At 41.4% G+C, this 18,994-nt stretch overlaps 1 protein-coding gene across 1 annotated transcript in view; it reads left to right on the plus strand.

Moving 5' to 3' along the window:
• Positions 1–960: 960 nt before the first annotated feature.
• The window catches only part of dnah9l (dynein, axonemal, heavy polypeptide 9 like), a 95,051-nt gene continuing 77,017 nt past the window's right edge, over positions 961–18,994 (plus strand). Inside the window, exons 1-14 of the mRNA XM_060918035.1 lie at positions 961–1,032; positions 5,401–5,596; positions 6,866–6,965; positions 7,080–7,291; positions 7,474–7,716; positions 7,989–8,156; positions 10,497–10,613; positions 11,327–11,464; positions 11,575–11,699; positions 11,816–12,011; positions 12,147–12,251; positions 12,359–12,531; positions 17,580–17,796; positions 17,916–18,245. Coding sequence (XP_060774018.1) covers positions 5,450–5,596; positions 6,866–6,965; positions 7,080–7,291; positions 7,474–7,716; positions 7,989–8,156; positions 10,497–10,613; positions 11,327–11,464; positions 11,575–11,699; positions 11,816–12,011; positions 12,147–12,251; positions 12,359–12,531; positions 17,580–17,796; positions 17,916–18,245 — 2,271 coding nt within the window. The 5' untranslated portion in view covers positions 961–1,032; positions 5,401–5,449. The remainder of the gene's footprint in view (positions 1,033–5,400; positions 5,597–6,865; positions 6,966–7,079; positions 7,292–7,473; positions 7,717–7,988; positions 8,157–10,496; positions 10,614–11,326; positions 11,465–11,574; positions 11,700–11,815; positions 12,012–12,146; positions 12,252–12,358; positions 12,532–17,579; positions 17,797–17,915; positions 18,246–18,994) is intronic.

Consider the following 18,994-nt stretch of genomic DNA (forward strand, 5'->3'; position numbering starts at 1 on the left):
GATCTGAACGACACAGATCCGATTTTTTTCACATGCGACCCAGGCCGCTTGGATATGTGGTCCTAATTCCGATGCATATCTGTTATTTTCACATGCGACTGCAGTCTGACCGGACAGGTCGCATTCATGCGACCTACACGTCATCAACAAGAGACAAACGTCACTATTCTGCATTGGCTAATCCCGCCTCTTTGGTGGAAAACAACATTTGTACAGTTTTCAGAAAATAGACTTTTATAGAATTGATCAAGCTAATGGTGGATTTGGTAGGGACCTGGATGTTAAACCATCCTGTATTACAAGATTGTTCTGGAAATTTCCAGTAATTTGACACCTTCGGTCTCATTAGTCTGCTGCCCACATTAATCAGATTATTGTGTGAGTTCCGCCGCCGCCACAAAAACCACATCGCCAGGTCTCGCCTCATCTCCATGGTTTACTTGCAAACTTGAAGAGTGCGCTTTTTTTTTTTGTTTACGTATTACATAGATGTGCTTATTACGTGTCAGTTTGCGCATGCGGGACACTTTTGGGTCGTTTTCCATTCATATTGGAGATCGCATACAAGTCTCATATAATTGGTAATGTGAACGGCCTAACAAAAAAATCAGATTTCACAACAAATCGGATATGGGTCGTTTCAGGTTGCAGTCTGAACGTAGCGTTAGTTTCACGCAACAGATAAGGATTAGTTTTGTAGCACCAGTGTAAAACCAAAGGGTTTTTTTTTTAATATGATGGATTTAGCTCACCCAAGCTGAAGTGACTGTACTGTGATCATCTGATTGTGGAAATGCTTGCACAGTTGTAGTTTTAAACCTCTTGGCATGTGGCTGTGTGTGTCAAGGTTCTGCTGTCAGTCCTGAGAAACCCATTGAATCAGACAGGCTGGCCACGAGTGTTGGGCCAGGACATAGTCAAGCATCTGGAGCAGCTGCGCAGTCGGGCAGTCGCACTGCAAGGTCGTGCTCAGGGACGAACGCTGCTTCCCCTGCCTCTGAGTGTGGACAGGAAAGATGAACAGCAGCTCAGGTTTGTGTGTGTACCATACAGCAACGAAATATTTTCCTACATGTTCCGTAACCCTTGTGTGGTGTTCATATTTTTGTTACTCAGCCAGTGTTGGTGGGTCGGGTGGACCCGCTGCATTTTGGTGCTTTAAATTCAACACAATCAAACAATTTTACATGAAATACTTAATAGATGTTTACTTCACCCCAATTACAAGCAAAATAAACAGCATATATGGTTAATATTTGCCCTTTACCTTTGTTAGATTACATTTATTTAAACAAAAAAAAGTGCTACTCGTTTTTATGCCTCCGCCACCATAAGGTGCAGGAGGCATTATGTTTTCGGGTTGTCTGGCCGTGCGTCCGTCCTGAAACCTTGTGAACGCGATATCTCAAAGGCTAATGAAAGGAATTTCACCAAACTTTCACCACTTGTGCGCTTTGGGACAAATATGAACTGATTAGATTTTGAGATCAAAAGGTCTAAGGCCAAGGTCGCTGTGAGGTCAAATGTCTGTCCGAAAACCTTGTGAACACAATATCTCCAAGGCAGATGAAAGGAATTTCACCAGGTCACGATTACTGTGAGGTCAAATGTCCATCCCCAAATCACGACTTAATAAGGCGTGTAGTCTACCGGGCGGAGGCATCCCCATCGACGCCATTGGCATCAAGTTCTATCTAGTTTTTGTTTGTTTTTTAATAAAATGTAATTTTACAAAAAGAAAATCAATTATGAGTGGGGAAAAAAAGATGTTTATCTTCAAATTTACAAATGAAGCAAGGTTTTTCATAACAACTGATTTTTATTTCTTTGAATTTCATTAGAAATTTAACCCATTCAGTTCAGTTTACACAACACAAGCTGAACACATACAGTAACCATTGTCAGTCTATAGAGATCTTGCAGTCACGTGACCGGAAAGTACACAGACGCCATCTTGTCGGGCAACAACACAGCTGAATACTGCTGCACTTGTGTACAGAATGGATCAATTTCAACCGACGGACTACACGGCTCATTTTTCTAATGAACAGATAACTAGATATATGTCTAAAATAAACGATCTACAGATTAGTGACCCTTATGGCTTTCCGGACGGAGTTTTCACGACCGTGTCAGTGGATTTTGAACTGCCAGCGGAATACCCGGACGTGTATAATTACCTCATCAACTTTCCCTCGCTGTTCAGTGGTGAAGCACTGCGTGCTTATAAATCTCTGCACAGTTATCTTTACAGAAATTCAGGATTTGTCAGCGACTCAGATGTGGCATCTTGTAAACAAGAAAATAATCCTCACTGGATGGGTAAGTCACTTAAGTATTACTAGTACTGCACTGACCAGCCGATTATAGAATAGAATAAGGTAATTCCAGCTGTAATTCCAAATCGTCCGTCTTGTTTACATGGATCTGGCGTTGGAGAGGTAGAGGCTTAGCAGTGGAGGTTTGAGTGGCTGTTTTCTGAGCTTGGTCAACAGGCCGGCTCTGCAGCCTCGCTTCCGCTCCCGGCGCCGCCTCCTTCGCTTTGCTTCCGATAACAATCCACGGAGACCCCGCTGGTCTCGCTATCTCGTCCGGAATGTTTTTTTTTGTTTTTTTTTCTCGTCCGGAATGTTGTACATGCGATGGAAATCGCTACAAACCGTCATTTTCTGCTGGAAACCAATGTCCAGTAAGTCCATACGGTTGTAGTGGATATTGAAGTCCGGTACAGACGAACAACACGCAAAAATACACACAAAAAACATAAAAAACGTGCACAGGTAGGGAGAGCTTGTAGCCGCAGCCATTGTAGTAGAATTGTATATAGTAGGGTTTTCCAGAAGAAAAGGTAGAAGTAGAAGGCGGAAATATGGCGTTTGACCGACAAGATGGCGTCTGTCACAATCTGGATCGGCTGTGACGTCACATGCAAGTGCTCCATACAACACATCATCCGCATGCTCGTCTTCGTTTTGGGACTGGCTGATGCTCCGTCTCATCCTCCTCTTCAAAGTCACTGTCAGACTCTGAATTTTCTGAAATGTGATCCTCACGTTCTGAAACGTCTTCCTCGACATCAACATAAAAAGCTTCTTTCTTCCAAAATCATTTGCAAGTCCATCTGAGCAGAGAATCTTTTGTCCATCTTGTTCAGTTGTGATAAGGAGCCACGTTGGAAAAGCTATATTTATTGTGTCCGGCCCCCAATTTATGGGAACTTCTGTCTTGGTTCCCGCAAGACAGAGGGTAAAATGTGTAGGAATGTGAGAGCAGACAGGTGTTGGTGCTTGAACGGCAGGGGCAGAAACAGAAAACACACACACTAACAGCAGGCCCAGACAGGAGGAGGACAGAGTGAAGGTACACACTTTTATTAGCCCCGGGTCCAGTGGACCCGAACATCCTGTATGTAATATAAATGTGTAGGGGGCGTGTACAGTGTGTGGTCATCGAAAATGTGCCAAGGCCAATGAGTCGGAGTTTGAAAAAATTAATTAATTGTATTAGTATCATTGTTCCTTTGATAAAAAATTAAAACGGATCCCACTGACCTGAACACCATACAAGGGTTAAAGTTAACTATAAATTGATAAAAAGTATGATGTATGTTGTTCTTTAATTAATTAGTACAACCCCGATTCCAAAAAAGTTGGGACAAAGTACAAATTGTAAATAAAAACGGAATGCAATGATGTGGAAGTTTCAAAATTCCATATTTTATTCAGAATAGAACATAGATGACATATCAAATGTTTAAACTGAGAAAATGTATCATTTAAAGAGAAAAATTAGGTGATTTTAAATTTCATGACAACAACACATCTCAAAAAAGTTGGGACAAGGCCATGTTTCCCACTGTGAGACATCCCCTTTTCTCTTTACAACAGTCTGTAAACGTCTGGGGACTGAGGAGACAAGTTGCTCAAGTTTAGGGATAGGAATGTTAACCCATTCTTGTCTAATGTAGGATTCTAGTTGCTCAACTGTCTTAGGTCTTTTTTGTCGTATCTTCCATTTTATGATGCACCAAATGTTTTCTATGGGTGAAAGATCTGGACTGCAGGCTGGCCAGTTCAGTACCCGGACCCTTCTTCTACAGAGCCATGATGCTGTAATTGATGCAGTATGTGGTTTGGCATTGTCATGTTGGAAAATGCAAGGTCTTCCCTGAAAGAGGCGTCGTCTGGATGGGAGCATATGTTGCTCTAGAACCTGGATATACCTTTCAGCATTGATGGTGTCTTTCCAGATGTGTAAGCTGCCCATGCCACACGCACTAATGCAACCCCATACCATCAGAGATGCAGGATTCTGAACTGAGCGCTGATAACAACTCGGGTCGTCCTTCTCCTCTTTAGTCCGAATGACACGGCGTCCCTGATTTCCATAAAGAGCTTCAAATTTTGATTCGTCTGACCACAGAACAGTTTTCCACTTTGCCACAGTCCATTTTAAATGAGCCTTGGCCCAGAGAAGACGTCTGCGCTTCTGGATCGTGTTTAGATACGGCTTCTTCTTTGAACTATAGAGTTTTAGCTGGCAACGGCGGATGGCACGGTGAATTGTGTTCACAGATAATGTTCTCTGGAAATATTCCTGAGCCCATTTTGTGATTTCCAATACAGAAGCATGCCTGTATGTGATGCAGTGCCGTCTAAGGGCCCGAAGATCACGGGCACCCAGTATGGTTTTCCGGCCTTGACCCTTACGCACAGAGATTCTTCCAGATTCTCTGAATCTTTTGATGATATTATGCACTGTAGATGATGATATGTTCAAACTCTTTGCAATTTTACACTGTCGAACTCCTTTCTGATATCGCTCCACTATTTGTCGGCGCAGAATTAGGGGGATTGGTGATCCTCTTCCCATCTTTACTTCTGAGAGCCGCTGCCACTCCAAGATGCTCTTTTTATACCCAGTCATGTTAATGGCCTATTGCCAGTTGACCTAATGCGTTGCAATTTGGTCCTTCAGCTGTTCCTTTTTTGTACCTTTAACTTTTCCAGCCTCTTATTGCCCCTGTCCCAACTTTTTTGAGATGTCTTGCTGTCATAAAATTTCAAATGAGCCAATATTTGGCATGAAATTTCAAAATGTCTCACTTTCGACTTTTGATATGTTGTCTATGTTCTATTGTGAATACAATATCAGTTTTTGAGATTTGTAAATTATTGCATTCCGTTTTTATTTACAATTTGTACTTTGTCCCAACTTTTTTGGAATCGGGGTTGTAAAAAAAAATTGTGATCTTTGGCAAATTGCTGTGCCAAGCAATTCAGGACGTGCTATTATTAGAAAAGAATCAACTTTGGGATTGTCATGTGGTAGGATTACCTGATAAAATGACCAATGGAGCTGTAAGGCAGGTTTTCTTAAGAAGTGTGTGTGTGTGTGTAGCTCTGATTTGTGTCTGATAGACCGGGCTTTGCTGTATGCTCTTGAGACCATGGTGATAGAGTGGAGTCAGCAGGTGGGCTCTGTGCTGCAGCGAGACTCTTCTCATCTCCTGCGTCAGGGAGACCACATGGGCCCCACAGCGGAGCTGCACTTCTGGGCTCATCACAAAGAAAATCTGCAGGGAATTCAAAAACAGGTAGTAAGACGACACACTTGCATCCAAGTGTTCTGTCTGTTTCTCCAGGATTCTTCTGATGTTTAACAGTTCTAGCTTTCTAGGACTTCATGTACTTGCTGTTTTTCAAAGTGTGGCACCATCCAGCACCGTAAAGACGCCTTTGTACTTTGAGGGGAACGCTTAACGTTTCCATGTAGTCCCCTACAAAAGAGGGTTCAGGTAGAATTCTTAGAATATATATAGTTAGAAAATAAAGGTTACTCAGTGGTTCTTTGGATAGTTGTAATCAGTGTTGGGCACGTTACTTTCAAAAAGTAATTAGTTATAGTTACTAGTTACTTTTCCCAAAAAGTAACGGAGTTAGTAACGGAGTTACTTTGTCATAAAAGTAACTAATTACCAGGGAAAGTAATTATTCCGTTACATTTTGTGTCCCCCCCCCAAAAAAAAAACCAAAACAAAAACAAATTCAATTAGTGTAATCATAATAAAAGTGAATGTTAAATGTGTTTAATGACCAAAATGGACAATTAACAGAACCAGTTAGTAATGTTATCTACACTATATTAATATTTTTGTGGGACAATGTGAGATAAGACATCTATCAAATGTAATATATTTTTGTAGTTATTAAAATTGTTACTAATTACTGGCCACTGACGAGGACAAACGCTTTGTTCTTCGACATAATGTGCATTGCACGTACACATTTTTGCCTTTTATTTCAAGTAATGAAAAGTACTGGCTGTATTTCCAGTTTGAAAGCGCAGTGCTGGGCTGACCGCTCGCCATCGCTGGGTCTTCTGATTGAAAGAGTGCGCAGTAGTGTAGTAGGCGTGGCCTACCTACGTATGTTGTCCAAATCTACTCTGATTGGCTGACTATGCCGTTGTCTCGCGTCTCCCTGCCCCACACTAAAGCAGAGTAAAGAAAGGCTGAGTGAGCAGCGTGCCAGATGAAAACAGCTTTAATAAAGTAACGCAGAGCATTTTATTGTAAGTAACGGGAACGGCGTTATAACGATGTAAAAAGTAATTAGTTAGATTACTCGTTACTAAAAAAAGTAACGCCGTTAGTAACGCCGTTTATTTCTAACGCCGTTATTCCCATCACTGGTTGTAATAATATAGGACTGAAAGTGTAAGTCTTGGTTGTAAACTAAAGAATGCTTTAGGGTGCTTAGATATAACCTTTTTTGTATCAGGACTAAAGGACGCATTTGACCTCCCCCCCCAAAAAAAAAAAATGTTGAGGAATCGTTTTTTTCCTGTGTGTGTCTGTGTGCAGCTACAAAATCCGAAAGTTGCCCAGGTGCTTGAGATTCTGCGAAGGATCAACAGCAGTTATTACACCTTTTTTCATGGCCTCATCCAAAAAGTAAATGATGGTAATAGCTTAAATTGTTTTTTTTTTTTAAATTGACTTCATACTGGCATAGATTAAAAAAAAAATTGTCTATTTGAAGGTAAACTGCTGTCTGTATTGCTTGTGTGTGTGTTAGCTGTGGTGGAGGCAGAGGACATCGACCTGCACCTGAAGCCCCTACGAAAGCTCATTGTGGCGTTTGAGGAGCGGAGCTTCACCAACCTGGAGCCGCTTTTCCCGGCTCTTTTTCACACACTCGCTCTCATCTGGACGCACTCGCGCTTTTACTGCTCCCCACCGCGCATCGTCACACTCCTTACTGAGTTCTGCAACTTGCTCATTGACAAGGTGTGTGTGAGAGGAGAGGAGGGAGAGTGTGTGCTCATGTTATCACCTATATGAGTGTAGCTTCGTTTTTAATACTACAATATTTCATCATATCTGTTCCTGGTTTCTGTATTGGAGTGTGAAAGAGCATTGTAAGACGTGCTCAGTGCACATCTGTTATTCTGCGGTGTGTGTGCGCACAGGCGATGGTGTATCTGATCCCAGAGGAGCTTTTTAAGATGGAGCTGGAAGAGGGTGTAGAGCGTGTGCAGAGGTCGCTGCAGGTGTTGCGTGCATTTAAACACACTTTCCAGCAGTACAGAGACCGACTGAGCCCAACGGGGCCTTATAGTCAGCCGGGACGTTTCGTCAAAGCGTGGGATTTTCCCTCGCAGATCATCTTCCAGCGTGTTGATCGCATCAGCGAGAGGCTACTCATGATTGAAGTGAGCGATTAACGTGTAATCGTTTACACAATTAATATTTAATAGAGCTGTTTGACAATGTGCGAATAATAATTATGGCTCTTGAGCATATTTGTGTTTGTGGGTTTTTTTTATTTGTGCCTTGAAGTTTGTACTGTACACTGTGATTTAATTAAAACCTGAGATTCACAATCATGTCAGTGATTCTGAATTATCCGTTGGCGTAATTAAGGAGTAATAAAAGAGAATTGAACTAAAGATTCGAGTGCTGTGGTGTGTATTGTGTGCTTTAGGAGCTGTTTGCTTCAGCATTGGACTTCCTGAAGCTGGAGCGTGTGGAGCTGGGTGGCTCCAGAGGAAAGATTCTCACCGAGATGGTTTACAGAATGAATGATGAGTTTCATGACAGCTGGAGAATCCTCAGGGAAAGCAAATATGATCCTTTGGACTACAGTAATGAGGTTTTGTATTGCGCACACGTGCTCAGACACACACTTCCACAGCAACATGCTGACTGCCAACATAAGGAAAGACACAATAACATGAAAGAACTCAGAATTTGATTATAAACTAAATTTTGAACACCACTGAAGCTGACGTATTAATGCGAAATATTTAAGGTGGATTTTTTTCCCACTCGCATTTCTATGCTCAAGTTTAGTTTGTTTATTTAGTCTTTAATTATAGCATAGCTAATCCTAGCACTGGTGGTCTAGCGGTATAATAAATAAATCATATACATTTACAAGCAGAATGTTAACAATAGTATGAAATATAATTAGAGTCAGGCTGTGTCTTCTGATTATACGCATCTAATAAAAGATGCAGCCTGCTCTTTAAAGGGGAACAGAGGGCAATATATAGAGTAAATATAACAATAAAACACACATTAACGAACCTTATTCAAGACTTACAAAAGTTTTTTGTTCTAAGGTTGGAAAGTTATAGTGTTTTGAAAGTAGCTCGAGCAAACTTTTTCCGCAGTTTGAACAGCCCGCCATGATATTAATTTTATCCAATCAGAATGCACGTTCATTTTCTCTGCGTAACACTCATGACGTATGTATGTGCCCAGTTGTGTTGGCTTATTGAGGTTGGGAATAGCACGTGTGAATCGGAAAGTAGGATGAATTGTAAGTGATCGGCTACACAGTGCCACAGTGTGTTGCTTTCGGGTGTAATAACAGGACCGATGGAAAGCATAACGATCCTCCAGACGTGTCTTTTCACTCGTTTCCGCTGAAAAACACCAAGCGAGTTCGAGCTTTCTTCTCTTCTTTCGTCATCACCGGAGTCGAGAGTACCTCTCCTAGGTTCAAACTGGTACCCTTCTAAGCCATAGCCTGCTTGCAGTGTGTCTTGCGGGATCTCTTCGTATGATTCGACAGAGCTGTCGCTTTCACTTGATGCGCCCGACGCCATGATTACACGCTTATCTCCTAGTGCAGTGGGTAGGGCTGACGTCACGGTCTTTTAAAAATGGCGACTCTTGTGCCGTTTAGTGTACCGACTATTATATTTACAATTACCAAGATATTTCGTTGTTTTCTAGTATATAAATTTGATAGAATACTTAAGAATACGTTACTTTGTCACATCAGCAACTGTATATATTATATTTGGTACCCCTTTAAATCTCGAAACATGTTATGTGTTCACAACGCAGGCTAGCAATTGATTCCATACTGGAATAGTCCTTATAAAAAAACGAGTTTTTATACGCGTTTATTCTAGCCAGGTTTGTAGTACTCGAGTCCAACTCGTGCCATAATTTTAAGGACTCGTGACTCGACTTGGACTCGAGTACTGATGACTTGGCTAGCAACTGCATTAACTGCATTAGGACTCGTAAATTGAAGATGAGGACTCGGATTTTATCTTTACTTTTTTTGTAACATGCCATAATAATTTGGCATAAGATATTTATATCTACGTTAATTTTTATACTAATTTCCTGCAAGAGTGTCACGCCTGCGCACCTTGGCGTGTGCATCAGATAGACTCTCGGGCGCGCGTTCGCCGTAAACGACTCACACCTGCACAGGATTAAGGCGCGATCAGCGCACCTATATAAAAATTGTGAAAACACACTTACTTTGCGAAGTATTGAGTTGCGCTGCTGACATGTTACCGAGCCTTATTTCCTTGTTTGGCTTCCTGATCCCTGATTTCCTGTTTCTCGTCTTTGATTCTGCCGAGTCTACGATAGCCTGTTTGTGCCTAGCTCGACCTGTCGCCTGTTTCATTGTTTTATGATTTTGCCTGCTGTTCTGCATTGTTTAGTTGTCTCCACTTGTATTAATAAACACACCTTCTGCACTTACATCCGTCTCCCAACCATCTCTGACCGAATACTTGACACTCTCTGATAAAGAGAAGCACGTTCACCTGTTCATACGCCATGTTCAGGAACAAACTAATGTTAATGGTGCTAAAACAGCCACCGTCAAATGGTGCAGTTGGAGTCTTGTTCTCGGATTTGACTCAAAATTTTTTTTTTTAATGACTTAGACTTGGGACTCGAGGCTGGACTTGGACTCGAGGTTTAGTGACTCGACTACAACACTGATTCTAGTAGACACTTGTCGAGAATTAAATTGCTAGTGTCATCGTCCTGTTCTAAAGTATGGTTGAAGTTCTCCTGGGAAATCGATATTTATTAATTTGTGTTGAACCATGTACAAAAAGATAAGATCATTTATAAATCTGTTTTTTCAGTGAAATCCAGCTAAGTTGTTGGAGCCTCGCAATGACGCTGCTGGAACGGCAGTAGTCATTCATATGCTCTATATGCGTTGTAGGAGTTTGTGCAAGATTACAATTACATCATGGAACAGAATAATGACTTCGACCAGCGACTGGGGACAGTGTTGAGCCTGGCCTTCCAACACTCTTCCAGCCTCGAGTCAGCCTTCAAGGTAACACACATACACACGCTTGTAGTTGTAGAAGCAGCGTGAAATACACTGCCTGGCCCAAAAGGGGGGAAAAAAGTTGCCTTTTGGATTTAAATAAGCAAATAGTCAAGAGTCTTTGGATAATTACTGCAGTGATTAATATGATTCCGCTGGCGACAGTTCTTTTAACCCTAACTGATGCAGTGAGTTGTCTTAAACAACCATGTTGGAAGATGCATCCCATGGCATCAAGCAAAGAAAACAACTAAGGAGATTGTTGAAATGATTGGACTTGGCTTAAGAACTGTCCAAATTATTAACCCCGCCGACAGTAGTCGGAGGGGTTATTATTTTCACCTGCGTCAGTCTGTGTGTGTGTGTCTGTCTGTCTGTCTGTCTGTCTGTGTGTCTGCAAGATATCTCAAGAACCAATGGATCGATTTGGACCAAATTTTGTACATGTGTTGCCAATCACCCAGGAAGGAAACCATTAAATTTTGGAGGTCAAAGGTCAAGGTCATGGCAGAACTTCGAAATTTTCGCCCAATGTATTTTAATAGGGAAAAGGCGGGGTTTGCACTCGTTAGAGTGTCCCTGTCTAGTTATTATTATTATTATTATTATTAAAACCCTGAAAGATAGCGGTGAACCGTCAACTTCATGGAAGAAGCGTGGTTGGAAAAAAACCTCAACAGACCGTGATTGGAATCCTCATCGTGTGTGTGTGTGTGTAGCTATTGCAGATCTTTGGCACTTTGTTGGAGAGGCCAAGGGTTCACCAGCTGTTTGCTCCAAATTATTCCCTCCTTCTGGCCATGTTTCAGGAAGAGGTCAATCTCTGCCAGCATATACTAGACACCCATAGGGAGAGGGTAAGAGTGTGGTGTGTGTTTTTATATCTTTTTGAGGACCAAAAGTCTGACGTTTTTTACCTTGTTGGAACATTTGGTTTGGTTTAATTTGATTTTTTTTGTTTTTGCAGTTACAAAATGGCAGCCCAAGTCTGGCTAAAAACATGCCACCTGTAGCTGGAAACCTGAAATGGTCACAAGAGCTCAGAGAAAGAATTCTGAGCAACCGCAGCAACCTTATCCATCTCTCTCACATGTATAGTTTTCTCTCACACACTCAACTCCTGAGTTATATTGTGTATTGTTTGTCAAATTCATGAAGAAAGTGTAGTGTATTTACTTCGGTTGCATTGTATGTGTGTTTACACGCAGGCCGTTAGACAGTCCTGAGGCAGAACAGGTGTTGCGAGCATGTGAGTGTGTCTTAGAAGTACTCGATCAGCTGGATGAAGAGGTGTACGCTACCTGGTGTGTGGGACTGGACGAACTGTGCCACACACACATGAATGAACCGCTGCTCTCTCTGGATGAGGAGAGTGGGCTGTACCATGTCAACTTTAACCCTGTGGTAAGGAAAGTAGACTTCCAAACACTTGCACTATGTCAGTTTATTTCTTGTTTTTATATCTACTCCTATGTTCTTTGCATGTGTGTGTGTGTGTGTGTGTGTGTGTGTGTGTGTGTGTGTGTTCGTTCATGGTAGTTGACGTCAGTGTTGAAGGAGGTGAAGTATCTTGGGCTGCTGAGGAATCATTACATACCCAAAGCTGCGCTGCACCTCTACTCCAAACAAGAGACACTCCATGTGGTGAGGTTGTGCTGAAGTGTGTGGACATCAGCACCTCTGTGTTGTCTTTTGGTCCTCATAAATGCTAGTGTCCACCTTTCACCTTTGCAAGGTGTGTGTGTCCGCAGTACACTACTACACTCTCTCAGGTCACTCAGTGGTACAATAAGCTCCACACCACTATTCTGGATGTTGAGCTGCGATTGGTGGAAGCAGAGATGAAGGAAGTGAGACACACTCTAAGCCCCGCCCTCCAGGACCTCCGGTGGAGTCAGGAGGAACTCTGGGATTACATCAAGAGGTTGTATACCTTCTGGCTATCGTACCATTTTTAATAATTGAGCTTCAATATGTTTTTGTTCTTTATTGTATTTTTTTTCTCTTTGAAGGGATCCTCCAGTGAATTTATTCTCAAACTTATTTAAAGTAAAAGTAGTCACAGATTTTAAAAATCAAACTTTCATTTTTGGAGACCAGATAGTGGACGAGAAAAATGAATTTTCTTTAAAATGAAAGATGGGCTTCCTGTGGTAGTGACATACTGTATGCAATAACGTCGCTTGGAGCAACTCGGCTATTTATATTCTCTGTTTACATCATAGTTTTGCAAGTATTTGACTGAATTTATCAGCTTTTAAATAAGTATGCGTCATTGTGTAGCATATAAATGCCACAATGATGCTAGAAAGAAAGCACAAGCTGGAACTAGACTGCAGTTCCACAGAGAAAATGCCAAGTGTGCTTGATCAGCTGGAACAGAGCGTCACCGATGGAAACTGGATCAGACATGAGAACTCGTGCTGTAAAATATTTTCTTTTTTTTACATGATCTACAGATTGCCACACACACCAAGTGTGTGTACTGTGTACAGTATGTCTGCGCGCTCTAAAATCTTGGTTTAAAATGTCTCAACTCTCAGTGCGACACGACACTTCGCGCGCTCAAATCTTTTTTACATGATCTACATGGTGCTGGGTAGATTAACAGAGAGTGTGGCATGATTTAAAACAGATTTTAGAGTGCGAAGCGCGCAGCGTGACATGACACTAAGTTTTTCTCCCGAAACTCCATTCATTTGAATGGGGGAAAAATGACTGGAAGTGAATGGGGGATCAGCGAAAAGAAAGGAAAAGATGAGTGTAGTTCAGAACCGATTGTATGTACACTACCGTTCAAAAGTTTGGGGTCACCCAGACAATTTTGTGTTTTCCATGAAAAGTCACACTTTTATTTACCATCATAAGTTGTAAAATGAATAGAAAATATAGTCAAGACATTTTTCTGGCCATTTTGAGCATTTAATCGACCCCACAAATGTGATGCTCCAGAAACTCAATCTGCTCAAAGGAAGGTCAGTTTTATAGCTTCTCTAAAGAGCTCAACTGTTTTCAGCTGTGCTAACATGATTGTACAAGGGTTTTCTAATCATCCATTAGCCTTCTGAGGCAATGAGCAAACACATTGTACCATTAGAACACTGGAGTGAGAGTTGCTGGAAATGGGCCTCTATACGGTGCTTGAAAGTTTGTGAACCCTTTAGAATTTTCTATATTTCTGCATAAATATGACCAAAAACATCATCAGATTTTCACACAAGTCCTAAAAGTAGATAAAGAGAACCCAGTTAAACAAATTAGACAAAAATATTATACCTGGTCATTTATTTATTGAGGAAAATGATCCAATATTACATATCTGTGAGTGGCAAAAGTATGTGAACCTTTGCTTTCAGTATCTGGTGTGACCCCCTTGTGCAGCAATAACTGCAACTAAACGTTTGCGGTAACTGTTGATCAGTCCTGCAAACTGGCTTGGAGGAATTTTAGCCCATTCCTCCGTACAGAACAGCTTCAACTCTGGGATGTTGGTGGGTTTCCTCACATGAACTGCTCGCTTCAGGTCCATCCACAACATTTTGATTGGATTAAGGTCAGGACTTTGACTTGGCCATTCCAAAACATTAACTTTATTCTTCTTTAACCATTCTTTGGTAGAACAACTTGTGTGCTTAGGGTCGTTGTCTTGCTGCATGACCCACCTTCTCTTGAGATTCAGTTCATGGACAGATGTCCTGACATTTTCCTTTAGAATTCGCTGGTATAATTCAGAATTCATTGTTCCATCAACGATGGCAAGCCGTCCTGGCCCAGATGCAGCAAAACAGGCCCAAACCATGATACTACCACCACCATGTTTCACAGATGGGATAAGGTTCTTATGCTGGAATGCAGTGTTTTCCTTTCTCCAAACATAACGCTTCTCATTTAAACCAAAAAGTTCTATTTTGGTCTCATCTGTCCATAAAACATTTTTCCAATAGCCTTCTGGCTTGTCCACGTGATCTTTAGCAAACTGCAGACGAGCAGCAGTGTTCTTTTTGGAGAGCGGTGGCTTTTCCCTTGCAACCCTGCCAAGCACACCATTGTTGTTCAGCGTTTTCCTGATGGTGGACTCATGAACATGAACCTTAGCCAATGTGAGAGAGGCCTTCAGTTGCTTAGAAGTTGCCCTGGGGTCCTTTGTGACCTTGCCGACTATTACATGCCTTGCTCTTAGAGTGATCTTTGTTGGTCAGCCACTCCTGGGGAGGGTAACAATGGTCTTGAATTTCCTCCATTTGTACACAATCTGTCTGACTGTGGATTGGTGGAGTCCAAACTCTTTAGAGATGGTTTTGTAACCTTTTCCAGCCTGATGAGCATCAACAACGCTTTTTCTGAGGTCCTCAGAAATCTCCTTTGTTTGTGCCATGATACACTTCCACAAACATGTGTTGTGAAGATCAGACTTTGATAGATCCCTGTTCTTTAAATAAAACAGGGTGCCCACTCACACCTGATTGTCATCCCATTGATTGAAAACACCTGACTCTAATTTCACCTTCAAATTAACTGCTAATCCTAGAGGTTCACATCCTTTTGCCACTCACCGATATGTAATATTGGATCATTTTCCTCAATAAATAAATGACCAAGTATAATATTTTTTTGTCTCATTTGTTTAACTGGGTTCTCTTTATCTACTTTTAGGACTTGTGTGAAAATCTGATGATGTTTTCGGTCATATTTATGCAGAAATATAGAAAATTCTAAAGGGTTCACAAACTTCCAAGCACCACTGTATGTAGATATTGCACCAAAAACCAGACATTTGCAGCTAGAATAGTCATTTACCACATTAGCAATGTATAGAGTGGATTTCTGATTAGTTTAAAGTGATCTTCATTGAAAAGAACAGTGCTTTTCTTTCAAAAATAAGGACATTTCAAAGTGACCCCAAACTTTTGAACGGTAGTGTATGCATGTATCAGGGGGAGTTGGTCTGAGGTATCACATGAAGTTTGGTGTGTTTCCGATGAAGCATGCCCAAGCAGGACGATTTGATTTGTGAGCCCCATTCATTCTCTAAACAAGAAGAACGAGAGAACAGGTGCGTCTATCCAAAAGCTGTATATAAACGCACTACACTGGTTCAGAACGCTGTAGATTATGTAAAAAAAAAAATTTTTCGAGCGTGAAGTGTTATGTCGTGCTGCGAGTTGAGCCATTTTAGAGCACGCAGCCACACACACACTATTTGTAGGTCATGTAAAAAAGATTTTACAGCACAAGTTCTCATGTCTGATCCAGTTTCCGTCGGTGACTCTCTGTTCCAGCTGATCAAGCACACTTTGTGTTTTCTCTGTGGAAATGTAGTTTAGTTCCAGCTTGTGCTTTCTTTCTAGCATCATTGTGGCATTTATATGCTACACAATGAGACACACTTATTTAAAAACTAATAAATCCGGTAAAAGTACTTCAGACTAGCAAAACTATGACGTAAACGGAGAATATAAACAGCTGAGTTGCTCCAAGTGACCGCTACCTGACATCATCACATACGTCACCACCGCAGGAAGCCTATCTGACATTAAAAAAGAAAAATTCTCGTACACTATTTGGTCTCCTAAAATGAAAGTTTGATTTTTTAAATCTGCGACTACTTTTACATAAAATAAGTTTGAGAATAAATCTGCTGGAGGATCCCTTTAATAGTTCCTATTTGTTCATGCACTTTTTTTTTTTTTTTTTTGTAATATTCTGTTCGAACAAGACATTTTTTGAAGAATTTAAAAAAAAAAAAAGGTCTGTGTGTTAGTTCAGTGTTAATGTCTCAGGTGGATGTTGATTACTAAAATAAATTAGTGTCCAAACTGTTGACATACATCAATGTTCTAGTCTTGATCTTAGAATTATTAGCAGCCCTCAGAAGAATTCATTGTATGCATTGTGTACAATGATTTAAACTGATCTTTTCTCTAACAAAAAAAAAGTCACAAGAATGATTGCACAGAACAGTTCAATATCACTCTACATGTGTTTGACGTTACAGAAAAGTCAGTGCTGCTATTCTTTCTTTCCAGGAGAGTTTTCACCAAATACCTTACAGCCAGTTGCACTAGTGCGTGTGGATACTTCATACATGCCAACCTTTGGTCAATCAAACCTGTATAACCAACCTCCAAAATCTGTATTTCCCTTATAAAATCCGTATAAGATGCAAATTAAAATAATTTACCTAAAATTTGAATGATAATTAACAATGATCTATCCAAGTTACTTTTTATTCAATATTAATAACAATAAACCTTCAGAATGAATACAAAGCTCCAATGTTTGACAAAAACACAAAGTGTCACTCTAATGTTCTGAATTGTACTCCATGACAGCTTTTTTAGCAGTCTGCACCAATAAATCACTAGGCTGCATGTCACAGCAAGTGTCTGTGTTGATCTTGCCGGAGTGCCCATTCAGAATCTTTTCAGTCGCTAGTGAAAGTCGCTCAGGTGGAAATCTGCTTTTCAAACAAAATGTTACTTCCCGGCTGCCGGGATTCTCGCAATGCGGTGTACGCATGATCAGAAGTGGAATGAAGTCTCGCCATCACAAGATAACGTGCGATTTCATAAGACTCTTTACTGGCTGTTTGTGCTTTCTGTGGTGTACAGTACGTTTGTAAATGTTATGCGCTCTTTTATCATCGTGGGAATTGATTATAGCTCTAAATAAATATTGAATTTTTTTTTAAAGAATCCGTATAACTTTATTTGTACGCCCGTATACTACGTTTATTGAATCAAATCCGTATAAAATACGGACATTCCGTATAGGTTGACATGTATGATACTTTTTTAAATTTGGAAAACTATTCTCTAGGTTTATAAATATCAAAAATACTTAGTTATTTTATATATGAATGTGCATAAAGGATGCAGATTCCAGAGTGCCCTATAGCTCTTCCAGCATATAATAAAGACAAGAGTGATGTGAGTGATTGATTTTTATTTATCCCCCCCGTGCCAATTGCAGCATGCATGATCTGGTTCACGGAATATCTGAGCGAGTACAGAAGAGCCAGGCGAACCTGGACACTGTGCAGGGACTGATGGGAGTTTTCAGCCAGTCGGCTTGTGTTACACGCAAGAGCAGTCTCCATGAGGACCTGCTTTGCACGGCTGACGTGGATGAAAAGTTCAAACAGCAGTACAGGCTCATCTCTGAAACAGCAGAGAGAATCCATACACTTGTACAGGTTTATTTCCTATTCTGAATTTAATATCCTCATTTTTTTTTTTAAATTCTGAAATGAGAATTTCAAGCTCCATTTTTTTTCTGTATATTTCATTCTTGTTTCATCTCTCTCAGGAAAACGCCATTCTCCTCGGCGCTGATGTCGACTCCGAGTCTTGGGAGGCTTACACACAGCATGTGGACCGCATGGTTCTGAGTGGATTCTACAGTGCTGTGCGCTGCTCTTTACAGTACCTAGTCGATAACACAGACTCAGCTCTGCACATAGCACCATTGTTCGAGGTCCAGCTGACTCTGACCTCGGATATGACCTTTCACCCCTCGCTTGACCTCTCCAAGTCAGGAAACGTCTATGACATCATTGACAACATGGTGGCTGGGATATTCAAAATGGCCGCGTGCATGAACAGAGTTGCCAAGCACAAAAAAGCAGAGACCTACCAGGTGTGTGTACGTGTGTGTTATGCTCTAGGTCAGAGGTCACCAACCCGTCGATCGCGATCGACTGGTCGATCTCGGAGGCTTTCCCAGTCGATCTTGGGGGATGAGGAAAGAAATTGGAAGATTATACAGAAATACACTGCAGTATATCTGATTGGCGTTCATATTACATGTCTTCCGATAGGCCCACTACAGCTTTCCCCCTCTGTGTCGCAGGGTTCTTTTTTTTTTTAACTCCTGCTGCTTACGTCTTACATCTCTGAGCGTCGTCACCATGGTGATAGCCTCGCAATACAGTACAGGGTTCTCCACGAGGGGTTTTAGAGGTGCGGGCCGCCCCCCTTTCTGTGATTCCCGCCCCCGTTTAATTTCTGCCGCCCCTTTACAAAAGGAAGCATGATATTGCCTATAAAACCGTGAGGATATAACCTGGCTGTCAGTGTTACTGTAGCTCTTGAAGTGTTTCCGCGGAGTGGTGGATCGGACTCGAGCCTGGCATGAACCGCTCCGACGCGCTATAATGAGACCAATCTATCACCAGCCAACCAGGAGACTTAATCAAACGCATCCCCCGCCCACCAATCTATCACCAGCCAATCAGGAGACTTAATCAAACACATCCCCCTCCCACCAATCTATCACCAGCCAATCAGGAGACTTAATCAAACACATCCCCCTCCCACCAATCTATCACCAGCCAATCAGGAGACTTGATCAAACGCATCCCCCGCCCACCAATCTATCACCAGCCA

The sequence above is a fragment of the Neoarius graeffei genome, chromosome 4 (assembly GCF_027579695.1).
Source record: "Neoarius graeffei isolate fNeoGra1 chromosome 4, fNeoGra1.pri, whole genome shotgun sequence".
In the NCBI taxonomy this organism is placed as follows: domain Eukaryota; kingdom Metazoa; phylum Chordata; class Actinopteri; order Siluriformes; family Ariidae; genus Neoarius; species Neoarius graeffei.